Below are 15471 nucleotides of genomic sequence, written 5' to 3'. Positions count from 1 at the left end.
GAGGTCAGGAGTTCAAGACCAGCCTGGCCACGATGGTGAAACCCCCGTCTCTACTAAAAATACAAAAATTAGCCAAGCGTGGTGGTGCGCGCCTGTCGTCCCAGCTACTCAGGAGGCTGAGGCAGAATAATCGCTTGAACCCAGGAGGCGGAGGTTGCAGTGAGCCGAGATTGTGCCACTGGACTCCAGCCTGGGCGACAGAGCGAGACTCCGTCTCAAAAAAAAAAAAAGAAAAGAAAAGAAAGCTGTTAGGCCGGGCGCGGTGGCTCACGCCTGTAATCCCAGCACTTTGGGAGGCCGAGGTGGGTGGATCACGAGGTCAGGAGTCGAGACCATCCTGGCCAACATGGTGAAACCCCGTCTCTACTAAAAATACAAACAATTAGCTGGGCGTGGTGGCGTGTGCTTGTAATCCCAGCTACTCTGTAGGCTGAGGCGGCAGAATCGCTTGAACCAGGAAGTCGGAGGTTGCAGTGAGCTGAGATCGCATCACTGCACTCCAGTCTGGCAACAGAGCAAGATTCCGTCTCAAAAAAAAAAAAAAAAAAGAAAAGAAAAAGAAAGAAAGAAACAAAAGAAAAGACTACATGGCAAAACCCCTTCTCTACTAATACACAAAAACATTAGCTGGGCGTGGTGGCACACGCTAGTAATCCCAGCTACTCGGGAGGCTGAGGCATGAGACTTGCTTGAACCAGGGAGGCGGAGGTTAGGGTGAGCCAAGATCGCACCGCTGCACTCTAGCCTGAGACCTGTCTCAAAACAAAAAGCAAAATACATACAGTTCAGTGGCATTAATGGCATTCACATTGTTGTGCAACTATCACCATTATCCATCTCTCTAAGACTTTTTCATCTTGTAAAACTAAATGATTTGATAATACATTTTGACTATTGAAAATATTAACATTATTCCAAAAGTCAAAACTAAACAGACTAGTGTACTTAGAGAAGTGTCATTCCCTCCCAACTGTTGCATTTCATTTCCACCAATTCCTATGGGTAACCAATTTCATTGCTTTCTGGTTTATCTTTCATGTGTTTCCTTTTGCAAAAATAGGCAAATACCTGTATGTTTTATTTCTCTATTTTATACAAATGTAGCATAAAAATCCACTATCGTTTTACGTAAGTCTTCCTCATTCCTTTTTTACAGCTGCAAAATCTGTGGTGTATATGTGCTATAGTATATTCAATCAATCTCCTATGTTGGAACATTTAGGTAGTTTCAAGAATATTTCAGTTTCAATAGTGCTGAAATGAGTAACTTTGTGCACACATATTTTCATATTGCTGGATGTATCTCTCCAAGGTAGGTTACTAGAAGTGGGATTGCTGGATTAAAGGATAAATATATGTGTAGTTATGTTAGATATCGCCAAATTATAGATGTAACATTTTGCCTTCCCGCCAGCAATGTATTAATATAAAGGGTGCCTGTCTCCCCACAGCCTTGCTAATAGCATGTAGTGTCAAGCTTTTGGATTTTTGTCAATATGATAGGTAAGATATCCCTTTTAAACTTTAAAATTTTTATTTTTAAAACATACACACAGTAAAATTCACTTTTTAGTGTACAGTTCTATGCGTTTTGACAAATGCATACAATTATGTCACCACCACCACAATTAAGGACAGAATAGTTCTAGCATCATAAAAACACCCTTGTTTGACCTCTTTGTAATCAACCCCTTTCCCTAAACCTAGCCCCTGGCAGTCACTAATTTGTTCTATGTACCAATGAGTTTGCCTTTTCCAGAATGTGATATGTCATATAAATTGAATCACACAGTTTGTCTCAGTGTACTTTTATTTTACATTTTCTTTTTTTGTGTGTGTGTATATATACAGAGTTTCACTCTTGTTGCCCAGGCTGGAGTGTGATAACACGATTTCAGCTCACTGCAACCGCCGCCTCCGGGGTTCAAGCGAGTCTTCTGCCTCAGCCTCCTATGTAGCTGGGATTACAGGCCTGCGCCACCATGGCCGGCTAATTTTTATATTTTTAGTAGAGACAGGGGTTTTGCCATGTTGGTCAGGCTGGTCTCGAACTCCCGACCTCAGGTGATCCACCCACCTCGGCCTCCCAAAATGCTGGGATTACAGGCATGAGCCACCGCACCCGGCCTGCGTTTTCTTAATATAAGTTTCCATAAATAATTTAATTTTTTTCACATCTCTACTTCACATCTCTTCACTTAAGAACCAGCTATTTTTCTTTCCATCCCATCTCCTTGTCTCTCCAACATACTGAAATTAATTTCCTGTTTTTTTTTTTTCCAGTAGCGCCTAAAATAATAGTCATATAATATTTTCCACACCATCAAAATGAATCCAAATTGCAGGCAGATTGATTTTATCTTGTTGGTGTTTTTCTTCTTTACAACCTTACTTTTGCACCCATCCCCCAAACAAAATAATGAATAAAAGGAAGGAATTTGCTGTCTGTACCCTGCAATTAAAGTCCTTGTTGGTGCTTTAAATAGTGAAGTCAAGGAGTTTAACTGATTTAAAAAAAAATAAAAATAAAAATGCAGCCGGCCGGCGCGGTAGCTCACGCCTGTAATCCCAGAACTTTGGGAGGCCGAGGCGGGCAGATCACCTGAGGTCAGGAGTTCGAGACCAGCCTGCCCCAACATGGCGAAACCCCGTCTCTACTAAAATACGAAAAATTAGCCGGGCGTGATGGTGGGCGCCTGTAATCCCAGCTACTCGGGAGGCTGAGGCAGGAGAATCGCTTGAACCCGGGAGGAGGAGGTTGCAGTGAGCCGAGATCGCGCCACTGCACTCCAGCCTTGGCTACAAGAGCGAAACTCCATCTCAAAAAAAGCCATAAATAAAAACTTTTAAAAATAATCTTGGACGTCCTCTTTTTTCAGCGCCCCGGCACAGTTTCTAGAACACAATAGGTATTCAACAAGCTCTTGTTCATATTTACATTTTTAAATTTCCCTCAGTGATATTAGGTATATTTTTGCTTTCCTACTTTTATTTTTTCACTTTGAAGTACTTTGGAGGCAGGATCACGGACTAGATAGCTCTTATCCCTCGCTTGGCTAGGTCCCATTTTTCTAAAATATTACATGAAGGAAGCGAATTCCAAGGACTTCTAAATGAGCCTTTGGGTGAACTATTCCGTTCTAGCGACTTCAAGCCATTTTGGACTCAGTAACGCCGCAATAGTTCACAACTGCGCATGCGTGCTTGGAAAGCGGCAGCGCGCTAGATGTATACGTATCGAGGAAGGGGCGGGTCATTATCTTTAGCGGACCAATGAAAAACCTCCAGATTATCCTTTTTCTATTGGCCTGCCGGGGCCAGTTAGAAATCAACCGTCTGTTAGCTGGCGTGTAGCGCCAGGGCACTGTGACGTAATGTGAGGGGTCGCCTGGCAGGGCTGAGCTGGACCAATGAGGAAAGGCAAGGGGTCGATTTGCCTGTTCTCACGCCCCACCCTCAGACCTAGCCGGAGCAAAGTTTCGCTTATAGAAGGGAGAGGAGCGAACATGGCAGCGCGTTGGTGGGTTTGGTGTGTCTCTCTGACCATGGCGGTGGCGCTACTCATCGTTTACGACGTTCCCTCGGCCTCTGCCCAAAGAAAGAAGGAGGTGAGGACGCGGTTTCCAGCGACATGGACTTTTCCCAATGACTGGGGCTTGAGAGGGTCTGTTCGCCTCATCCCAACCCCCTTTCCCTGCCGCTTCTATGCCTGATGGCTTCAATTCCGCGGTTTTCGGAGTTGTGGAATTCGTGAGAGAAGGAACTGTAACTCTTCGTCTTCTGGGGATGTAGAGTTTGAGAGTGGGGTAGGGTAGGTGACAGCCCGACTTCTATAGGCTTGTGAATCTGCATAGCTATGAGTTTTGACACTTTTGAGTGTGGGCCCCGTCAGGTGTTGGGGGTGGGGAGTTCGACTTAGATCCCGGGAGTAGAATATCTGAGACTCTCTACTGTTGGCAGATGTAACTCCCTGAATGATGTATAAGAGTTCTCTATTTTGTAGCATTTTCATTTCAGGAGTGTGAGAGTTAGACCGAAGAGTGAAATTATGCTAGATTTATTATTTTGTCCAAATAATTGTTTCAAGACAATTTACCAGATTGAAAGCTCCTAACCATTTTCAATCATTCCACAAATGTAAGCATGCTAGGCAATGTTCTAGGCGCTTGGTATACATAAATGAACAAAACTAAGATCTTGTGGAATTTATAGGCTTTGGGAAATGGAGGAGATACAGTATTCTCACCATTAAGCAATTCAAGTAGAGGAATTTTAACAGTGTGTTTTCAAACGTTCGTAATTTGGAGTCATATACTCTTAGAACTTTAAGACTACTAGCAATTATTTATACCCTCTAATTTTATAGATGAGAAAAATAGAGTCTTAAATTTAGAAAATGAACAAGGACTCAAACCCTACTTCAGTCATTCTAACGCTATTTCCTGTACATTCTGTGCTTCCTCTGTTACAGAAGAACTGTACACATACTTTAAAAATACCAGTTAAGCACTTCAGATACTTGTTCTACTTGAACTGAATTAAGAAAGAAAGCTATCTTCTCTATGTTTCTAAGTATTCGAACTATTACATAAGAAGAAAAACTAAGCTAGGAAATTAAACTTAATGAGTTGCTTATTAGATTGGCAAAGAGTACAATAAAAATATACAATTGTCAAAAATATCATGAAGTGAGCAGGCTCAGACACTGAAACTAGAAATTGATGTCCTTCTTTGGGAGGATCCTAAGCTATTATGTGGAAAACAAGATGCAGAGCAATACATAATTTTATGTCTTACAAATTTTTTATGCTGAAAACAACAGCATCCCCTATATATAAATATATGTGTATGTATAGAGAAATCTCTGTAAGGATACATGACAGTACCTTAACAGTGGCTATCTCTGGGCAGTTGGGACTGTCTATGAGCGGAACGTTTTCACTTTTTACTTTACATGCTGGTATTGCTGGTATTACCTGATTTTCCACAATGACCACAATTTTTTTTTCTTTTTCTTTTCTTTCTTTTTTTTTTTTTTTTTTTTTTTTTTTTGAGACAGGGTCTTGCTCTGTTACCCAGGCCGAAGTTCAGTGGCGGGATCATGGCTCACTGCAGCCTCGACTTCCTGGGCCCTAATGATCCTCTCACCTCCACCTCCCGAATATCTGGGACTACCAGCATGTGCCACAATATCCCCGGCTACTTTTTTATCTTTTCGTAGAGACGGAGTCTCTCTGTGTTGCCAGGCTAGTCTCGAACTCCTGGGCTCAAGTGTTGCTTCCGCCTTGGTCTCCCAAAGTGTTGGGATTACAGGTGTGAGCCACTGTGCCTAGTGCATTTGTTCTTTTTAATTAAAAAGTGAAGGCTTGGCCGGGCGCGGTGGCTCATGCTGTAATCCCAGCACTTTGGGAGGCCGAGACGGGCAGATCATGAGGTCAGGAGATCGAGACCATCCTGGCTAACACGGTGAAACCCCGTCTCTACTAAAAATACAAAAAAAAAAACCACACACTAGCGGGGCCTAGTGGCGGGCGCCTGTAGTCCCAGCTACTCGGGAGGCTCAGGCAGGAGAATGGCGTGAACCCGGGAGGCGAAGCTTGCAGTGAGCCAAGACCGCGCCACCGCACTCCAGCCTGGGCGACTGAGCAAGACTCCGTCTCAAAAAAAAAAAAAAAAAGTGAAGGCTTTTTAAAACTTAACATTTCTACCAGTGAAATTAAGTTTATTCATTGACTCACTGAATTGGAAGCAGAATGGCCTAGCTGAAAATAGGTTGGTTTTTTTTTTTTTTTTTTTTTTTTAAGGAATCAGCACTGAATTGTATACTTTAAAATGGTCAATATGGTGAATTTTATGTTATGTGAATTTGATGTTAAGGCAATAGATGACATGCCTTCCTTGATCCTTCTGTATTCTCTTGGAAGTACATTCACGCTTTTCATGCATGTACAGGACTTATGCGAGAATATCTTCCTTTTCTCTTACCCCACCCTTTCATTCACCGGAAGATTCCTGCTCTTCAAGTCTTAGCTCAAACAGTATCTTCTTTCTTCCTCGGCTAAAGTTTTCTTGGTGCCTCCAGGTGAACTGAGATGAATTCAGCACATCATATAGTTATTGTAGGTATGTATGTATGTATTTTGAGACAGGACCTCTTACACAGGCTGCATGCTGTCCAGTGGCACTATCATGACTCATTGCAGCCTCTACTTCCTGGGGCCAAGTGATCCTCCCACCTTGGCCTCCCAAAGTGCTAAGATTACAGGAGTGAACCTCCGTGCCTGACCTGTATTGTCCTTGTTTATATGCCAGTCTTTGCCCTAACACTGTAAGCATCTTGAATGCTGAAACTTCTTAATTAATTTTTCTTTACCTCATATCCAGCATTGTCAAAATGTCCTCAACAAACATCGAATTAACTGTGTACTTACATAAAATCAGGAATCTGTTCTTTCTTTTTATAAATAAATAAATATATATATATATATATATATATTTTTTTTTTTTTTCAGACAGGGTCTCACTCTGTTGCCAAGGCTGGAGTGTAGTGGAATGATCGTAGCTCAGTACAGCCTTATGACCTCACTGGGCTCAGGTGATCCTCCCACCTAAGCCTTCCCAGCTGGGACTACAGGCATGTGCCACCATGCCTAGTTATTTTTTGTATTTTTTGTAGAGATGGGGTTTTGCCGTGTTGTCCAGGCTGGTCTTGAACTCCTGGGCTCAAGTGATCCACCCACCTTGGCCTCCCAAAGTGCTGGGATTACAGGCATGAGCCACTGTGTTCAGCCAGGAATCCGTTCTCTCAGTTGTAGGTTTTCTTAGATTTCACAACATAAAATTGGATTTTCTCATCAGTAAGCATGTAATTTATATAGGCTGCTAAAGATGATTTAGTTTTTCCTCCTTCCCTCTCTGAGAATGGTTTAGGCTGTTTTTAAAAAGATTACTATGGTACTCCTTAGACACAGTTTCAAAATATGGGTGTTCTGTTGCAGAACATTTTTTTTGTCCATTTTTGAAAACACTATTTTAAAAAAATTCCAGGTCTATCTACTATAGTAAACTTGACTTTAAATAATAGGATATTGTCTGATCTTAAAATCTGTTTTTTTGCCGGGTGCAGTGGCTCATGCCTGTAATCCCAGTACTTTGGGAGGCCGAGGCAGGTGGATCACTTGAGGTCAGGAGTTCAAGACCAGGCCGGCCAACTTGGGGAAACTCCCTCTCTACTAAAAATACAAAAAAAAAATAGCCGGCCATGGTGGCACATGCCTGTGGTCCCCGCTACTCAGAAGGCTGAGGCATGAGAATTGCTTGAATGAGAGAGTGAGACTCTGTCTCAAAAAAAAAAAAGTGTGTGTGTGTGTGTGTGTGTGTGTGTGTGTGTGTGTGTATGTTATTTTTGAAAGATACCTCCCCTAAATGAATATGATTAAAAATCACTCAAGTTCCTCATAGTTGTCTGTTGTTAAATGGAATGCTAGCCTGCTTATTATTCATACCTTTTAACAATGCTTTCATTGGAACATGGCCTTATTCTCCTTTTCACATTTTTAAAAATGTTTTGTAGAGACGGGATCTCACTATGTTGACCAGGCTGGTTTCAAACTCCTGGCCTCCAGCAGTCCTCCTGCTTTGGCCTCCTAAAGTGACAGAATTACAGACGTGAGCCGCTGAGCCCAGCCATTTATTCTCTGATATTTGTCGAATGCATTCTACATGCCAGGCACCATAGTTTATACTCATTATCTATAATCCACACATTAACATTGCAGAGTAAGCAACCCCCTTTGGAAGATGATGGGACTTGAAAGATGAGGGGACTGGCCAGGCATGGTGGCTCATGCCTATAATCCCAGAACTTTGGGAAGCTGAGGTGGCAGGATCCCTTGAGGCCAAGAGTTTGAGACCAGCCTGAACAATATAGCCAGGCTCGTCTCTGTCCACCCCATGTAGGTAGGTAGATAGATAGATAGATAGGTAGATAGATAGATAAGGGAGCTGACAGTAAGTAAGAGGGAGGTTGGGGGCTTGCTCAGAGAAGCACAACTCTAAGAAATTGAGCTGAGATCCCACACTGGTCTGTCTAGTTCCAAAGCCTATGTTTTCTGCTAGGCAACAAAGGCTTGTTTTTGCAGCGACTGGTTTTATTTTATGGTGAATCCTTTCCCCTTTTTGTGGAAGGGAAGTTGTTCGTCCTCGCATCTGGTGTTATCTTAGGCAGCATGATAAAAATGAAAAAGCATGGTCTTTGATAAAATTATTCATATTTCTTCTGGGAATCTATAATAATAAATAAATAATATGAAACGTGGAAAGTGATGAACACGCAATGCATACTGAAGCATAATAAAACTGGTCATCATAATGCTAGGATGGCAGATGGGTCTCCCTCCCCAATTTTCCAAAAAAGTCTGTAGTTTTAAAAAGGATATGCTTTAATCCACCCCCAATGATGTTTAACAAGTTACTCTGAGTCTCATTTTCCTCATCAGAAGAATGGAAAAAATGCTGATTTCTTTGGCTATTGTGAAAATTAAATGAGATGAGGGCTGTAAGGTACCTAATGCAGTACCTGGCATATAGAAGACGTTAGGTAATGTTAGAAAGACGTTAAGTAAATGTTAGAAAATAAAGTGAGATTCCTCTGGGTGGTAAATGTTTTCCAGTTGATCTTTTTGGGATGTTTAACAAGGCAGGCTATCATTGGAAAAACTTTGCTGTGAGAACTGACACTTGAAGGTATCACATGTGCAAAAAACCCCGCAGTTCTCTAGAAAATATCTGATTACAGAGAAATAGGCTTAGTAGCAATTGCAGAACAAATAAATGGAGATACCACCAAAAAATAAAAAACTAAGGAAAGGGGACAACCATAGATTTTAACCCTATCCAGGAAGTAGGTGAACTGATAATGGAGCAGATGGCATTTAAGGATTAAAAATGCTCGCTTCTCTGTTCACTGTCTTCTTCAGTAATTATCTGCCAGTTATATTTCCAGATCTGTTCCAGATCTCTTAATTTAAGGAGGGAGCTGGAAATGTATACCTTAACTAAGAATTTGTTTCGTTTTACTTCATACTAACACCTGAGGACTGGTAGATGATTAAGAAAGCTGAAAATATGAAGAATTTTTATGAATAAACCCTGATGGTTAGAACAAAGACACGAATAAGTTTTGGGAGTACTATTCAGCCATAAAAAAGAATGAGATCCTATCATTTGTAACAACATGGATGGAACTGGAGGTCATTATACTAAGTGAAATAAGCTGAGCACGGAAAGACAAACATTGCATGTTGTCACTTATTTGTGGGAGCTAAAAATGAAAACACTGGAACTCATGGAGATAGAGTGTAGAATGATAGCTACCAGAAGCTGGGGGTGGTGGGGGGAGGGGGGATTCTTTATGAGTACAAAAAAAAAAAAAAAAAACGGAATGAATAAGACCTACTGTTTGATAGCACAATGGAGTGACTATAGTCAATGATAATTTAATTGTAGATTTAAAAAATTAAGAGTATAATTGGATTGTTTGTAACACAAAGGATAAATGCTTGAGGAGATGGATATCTCATTTTACATGATGTGATGACTACATATTGCATGCCTGTATCAAAACATCTCATGTACCTCATAAATATATATATATATATCATTCATAGAGATATACATGTGACAAAGTTGTGGTCAGTATTAGATGAATTCAAATATGCTTATACATATATATATTAGAGGTCATTGTGAATAAGGATTATAATTCCTCTATTTTATATATATATATATTAGAGACAGGGTATTGCTCTGTTGTCCCCCCTAGAGTTCAGTGACATGTGATCGGAGCTCACTGCAGCCTCGAACTCCTGGGCTTAAGTGATCCTCCTGTCTCAGCCTCCTGAGTATCTGGGACTACAGGCACATGCCACCACACCCAACCAATTTTATAATATTTTGTACTAACTAGGTCTCGCTATGTTGACCAGGCTGGTCTTGAACTCCACGGCTCAAGCAGTCCTCACTCCCTAGCCTCCCAAAGTGCTGGGATTACAGGCTTGAGCCACCTTGCCTGGCCATAAATTTTTTATGTAGACCTGCTTGAAAAAGTTTATTCAAGAATTTTTGTGTAAGAAAACTCCACATATTTATAACTAATTCAAAGTACATATATTTCTTTTGTTGGCATGATTATATATCTATATGGTTGAATAGAGATAGGAGGATGTGGGCCAGGTGTGGTGGCTCAAACCTGTAATCCCAGCACTTTGGGAGGCGGAGGTGGGTGGATCACGAGGTCAGGAGATCGAGACCATCCTGGCTAACATGGTGAAACCCCGTCTCTACTAAAAATACAAAAAACTAGCCGGATGTGGTGGCAGGCGCCTGTAGTCCCAGCTACTCGGGAGGCTGAGGCAGGAGAATGGCGTGAACCCGGGAGGCGGAGCTTGCAGTGAGCCGAGATCACGCCACTGCACTCCAGCCTGGGCGACACAGCGAGACTCCGTCTCAAAAAAAAAAAAAAAAAAAGAGAGAGATAGGAGGATGTAAAACTATGTAAATACCTGTTACTGCTTCACACTTGTTTTTCTCAGCCCCATACGGATTATGTAGTCACCCTGAATAAAATAGCTAAATCATATTTGTATTTGCTGGTAACTGTCAAGTTTAATTCGAAAATATGGCAAAATTAATGATTGCTTCTAAATATAGATTGTATATTTTAAAATGTGAACCGATATTGTCTGTGCTGTGATAATCATTAAAACAGTATCAAATAATAGCAATTCATTTTGTTGGAAAAACTGAAAAAATTTGATCTATGCAGTCTTAATTTAAATCAAATATTCCCGATCTTCCTGGTTCACTCTCTCCCACAGCCTTTACCAAATACTTGTTTCATTGTTCCACAGTCTTGTTAATTATTTGTTATAACCAGTCTTTCTTTCTTTCTTTCTTTTTTTTTTTTTTTTTTGAGAAAGAGTCTCACTTTGTCGCCCAGGCTGGAGTACAGTGGTGCCATCTTTGCTCACTGCAACCTCCCCCTCCTGGGTTCAAGCGGTTCTAGTGCCTCAGCCTCCCAGTAGCTGGGACTATAAACGTGTGCCACCCTAACTTTTATATTTTTAGTAGAGACAAGGTTTTGCCATGTTAGCCAGGCTGGTCTCAAATTCCTGACGTCAAGTGATCAACCCACTTCAGTGCTGGGATTACAGGCGTGAGCCACTGCACCTAACCTGTTATAACCAATCTTTCAAGAGTGTATATATTTTTCTGTGGGTTTAGAGTGTGTTCGATTTTCCATGTGTGGCATATTCATTTTGTGGCCCTTACCAGAATTTTTTCGTATCTGCTACAAAACTAATTTTTTTTTTTTTTTTTTTTTGAGACTGAGTGTCACTCTGTCACCCAGACTGGAGTGCAGTAGTGCGATCTCAGCTCACTGCAACCTTCGGCTCACTGCAACCTCCACCTCCCGGATTCAAGCAATTCTCCTGCCTCAGCCTCCCGAGTAGCTGGGATTATAGGCACCCACCATCACGCCCAGCTTATTTTTTGTGTTTTTAGTAGAGACGGGGTTTCACCATGTTGACCAGGCTGGTCTTGAACTCCTGACTTCGTGATCCGCCCTCCTTGGCCTCCGAAAGTGCTGAGATTACAGGCGTGAGCCACCACGCCCAGCCTACAAAACTATTTTTTATATAGCCTTTTTCCATCATTCATAGAGATATACTTGTGACATAAAGTTGTGGTCAGTATTAGATGAATTCAGATATGTTTAAAGGCAAATCAGGCTGGGCATGGTGGCTCACACCTGTAATCCCAGCGCTTTGGGAGGCCGAGGCGAGTGGATCATTTGAGGCCAGGAGTTCAAGACCAGCCTGGCCAACATGTTCAAACCCCGTCCCTACTAAAAATATAAAAATTAGCCGGGAGTGGTAGTGCGTTCCTGTAATCCCAGCTACTTTGGAGGCTGAGGCACGAGAATCACTTGAACCTGGGAGTCAGAGGTTGCAGTGAGCCCAGATCATGCCGCCACACTTCACCCTGGGCATGACAGAGTGAGACTCTGTCTCAGAAAAAAAAAAAAAAAAACAGGCAAATCATGCATTTTTAGAATCCATGTTACTTTCTAAAGTGAAAAAAAGTTTTGTTTCTATGTAAGTGTTTAATGTGTACAATTATCATTTCTTTCTTACATGTTAATGTAAGCAAGTCAGTCAATTCCTAGTTAAATTTCATTAATTAGAAATTTAGTACACACTGAGTGCCTACTGTATGGTAAAGAGTTGTGGGTCTCTGTTCTATTGTAGCTAATAGTCTAGAAAAGGAATCAAATGTCAAAGTGTCTTAAAATGGTAAGTGCTAGAATATAGGTAATGGGAAATATAACTGGTCAAATGCTTCTGAATGATGAACCACTCCATGATTTCCCAGCTTTTTCTAGACACATCTCTATAAAGATGAGCAAAATCATAAATTAGCATTAACTCTACATTGAGATTCTTGTTTTCTTTGTTAGCTCTTCCTGCCTTCTTACTACTCAAGGCAAGGATTAAACATTGAGGGTGGGGCTGGGCACAGTGATTCACACCTGTAATCCCAGCACTTTGAGAGGCCAAGGCGGACGGATCACAAAGTCAAGAGTTCGAGACCAGCCTGGCCAACTTGGTGAAACCCTGTCTCTACTAAGAATTCAAAAATCGGCCGGGCGCGGTGGCTCAAGCCTGTAATCCCAGCACTTTGGGAGGCCGAGACGGGCGGATCACGATGTCAGGAGATCGAGACCATCCTGGCTAACACGGTGAAACCCCGTCTCTACTAAAAAATACAAAAAACTAGCCGGGCGCGGTGGCGGGCGCCTGTAGTCCCAACTACTCGGGAGGCTGAGGCAGGAGAATGGCGTGAACCCGGGAGGCGGAGCGTGCAGTGAGCTGAGATCCGGCCACTGCACTCCAGCCTGGGCGGCAGAGCGAGACTCCGTCTCAAAAAAAAAAAAAAAAAAGAATTCAAAAATCAGCCAGGCGTGGCAGTGTGTGCCTGTAATCCCAGCTACTTGGAAGGCTGAGGCAGGCGAATTGCTTGAACTCAGGAGGGCTAGGTTGCAGTGAGGTGAGACGGTGCCGCTGCACTCCACTCTGGGCAACAGAGCAAGACTCTGTCTCGAGAAAAAAAAGAAAGAAAAAAGAAAAAGAAAACATTGAGGGTGAAGATGAGGGGAATGATAAATATGATGGCATTTAATTTCAAACTTAAATCCTGTTAACTAACCATGCTTTTCTTCCATGGCCTCATGATGATTAGCTAAAAAGGAACAAACAAATTAGCTCTTTTTTGTGTGTAGACATAAATTTTCATTACTATAGGACAAATGCCAAATAATGTGGTTGATGGGTTGTATGGTAAATGTATCTTTAGTTGCCTGTTTTTTTTTTTTTTTTTTTTTGAGATGGAGTTTCACTCTTGTTGCCCAGGCTGGAGTGCAGTGGTGTGATCTCGGCTCACTGCAACCTCCACTTTCCCAGGTTCAAGAGATTCTCCTGCCTCAGCCTCCTGAGTAGCTGGGATTACAGGCGCCCGCCACCACACCCAGCTAATTTTTTGTATTTTTAGTAGAGACAGGATTTTATCATGTAGGCCAGGCTGGTCTCGAACTCCTGACCTCAGATGATCCACCCGCCTTGGCCTCCTAAAGTGCTGGGATTACAAGCATGAGCCACTGCACCTGGCTTTTTTTTTTTTTTTTTTTTTTTTTTTTTTTTTTTTGAGACAGAGTCTCACTCTGTCACCCAGGCTGGAGTGCAGTGGCGCAATCTCAGCTCACTGCAACCTCTACCTCCTGGGTTCTCTGCCTCAGCCTCCCAAGTACCTGAGATTACAGGTGCGCACCACCATTCCTGGCTAAATTTTTTTTTTTTTTTTGTGATGGGGTTTTGCTCTTGTCGCCCAGATTGGAATGCAATGACGTGATCTCGGCTCACTGCAACCTCCGTCTCCCAGATTCAAGTGATTGTCATGCCTCAGCCTCCTGAGTACCTGGGATTACAGGCATATGCCACCATGCCCAGCTAATTTTTTTTTTTTTTTTTGATACAGAGTCTCACTGTGTCGCCCAGGCTAGAGTGCAGTGGCATGATCTCAGCTCACTGCAAGCTCCGCCTCCCGGGTTCATGCCATTCTCCTGCCTCAGCCTCCCAAGTAGCCGGGACTACAGGCGCCCACCACACCACGCCCAGCTAATTTTTTGTATTTTTAGTAGGACGGGGTTTCACTGTGTTAGCCAGGATGGTCTCGATCTCCTGACCTTGTGATCCTCCCGCCTCAGCCTCCGAAAGTGCTGGGATTACAGGCGTGAGCCACCGCACCTGACCTGTATTTTTTTTTTAGTAGAGATGTGGTTTCAACATGCTAGCCAGGCTGGTCTTGAACTCCTGACCTCAAGCGATCCACCGGCCTCGGCCTCCCAAAGTGCTGGGATTACTGGTGTGAGCCACTGCACCCAGCCAGTTGCTTGATTTTTTAAGACTACCAAACTGTTTTCCAAAGTGGCTGTACCACAGTACATTCCCACCAGTGATGTATGAGAGATCCGGTTTCTCCATGTCCTCAGCAGCATTTGATATTGTCAGTATATTTTGTTTTATTTTATTTTGAGACAGAGTCTTACTCTGTTGCCCAGGCTGGAGCGCAGTGGTGCAATCTTGGCTCACCACAACCTCCGCCTCCCAGGTTCAAGCGATTCTCCTGTCTCAGCCTCCCGAGTAGCTGGGATTACAGGCGCCTGCCACCGTGCCCGGCTAATTTTTATATTTTTATTAGAGACGGGATTTCACCTGTTGGCCAGGCTGTTCTCGAACTCCTGACCTCTAGTGATCCACCCATCTCAGGCTCCCAAAGTGCTGAGATTATAGGTGTGAACCACTGTGCCCGGCGCAGAGAGTAAAATTTTTTAATTTTTTTTTTTTTTTTTTTTTTTTTTTTTTTTTGAGACAGAGTCTTGTTGTGTCACCCAAGCTGGAGTGCAGTGGTGTAATCTTGGCTCACTTTGCAACCTCTGCCTCCCGGTCTCAAGCGATTCTCATGCCTCAGTCTCCTGAGCAGCTGGGATTTTGGCATTTTAGGCATGTGCTACCATGCTCAGCTAATTTTTGTATTTTTAGTAGAGACTGGGTTTCGCCATGTTGGCCAGGCTGGTCTCGAACTCCTAGTCTCAAGTGACCCGCCCGCCTCAGCCTTCCAAAGTGCTGGGATTACAGGCATGAGCCACCACACCCGGCTGAATTTTGATGAGGTCCAGTATATAATTTTTTCTCTTTTTTTGGATCCTGCTTTTGTTGTCAGGCCTAAGAACCCTTTGCGCACCCCTAGCTTCTGAATATTTTCTCCTATTTATTTTCGTAAAAGTTTTATAGTTTTACAGTTAAGTATATGATCTATTTTGTGTTAGTTTCTTTTTTTTTTTTTTCTTTTTTT

The 15471-nt window shown here is 42.5% G+C and overlaps 1 protein-coding gene across 4 annotated transcripts in view; it reads left to right on the top strand.

Annotated features, from left to right (window-relative positions):
- Positions 1-3323: 3323 nt before the first annotated feature.
- Positions 3324-15471, top strand: part of MAGT1 (magnesium transporter 1) — a 60854-nt gene continuing 48706 nt past the window's right edge. For all 4 annotated transcript variants that reach the window (XR_012430364.1, XR_010584352.1, XM_065538440.1 and 1 more), the window contains exon 1: positions 3324-3608. Coding sequence is in view for 2 of the 4 variants with exons in the window: in XM_065538440.1 (XP_065394512.1) it covers positions 3411-3608 (198 nt within the window). In the remaining 2 variants the exon portion in view is untranslated. The remainder of the gene's footprint in view (positions 3609-15471) is intronic.

This window comes from Macaca fascicularis, chromosome X (genome assembly GCF_037993035.2).
Source record: "Macaca fascicularis isolate 582-1 chromosome X, T2T-MFA8v1.1".
Lineage (NCBI taxonomy): Eukaryota > Metazoa > Chordata > Mammalia > Primates > Cercopithecidae > Macaca > Macaca fascicularis.
Note: the sequence above shows the minus strand (reverse complement) of the source record. Positions and strands in the feature narration are given on the sequence as shown.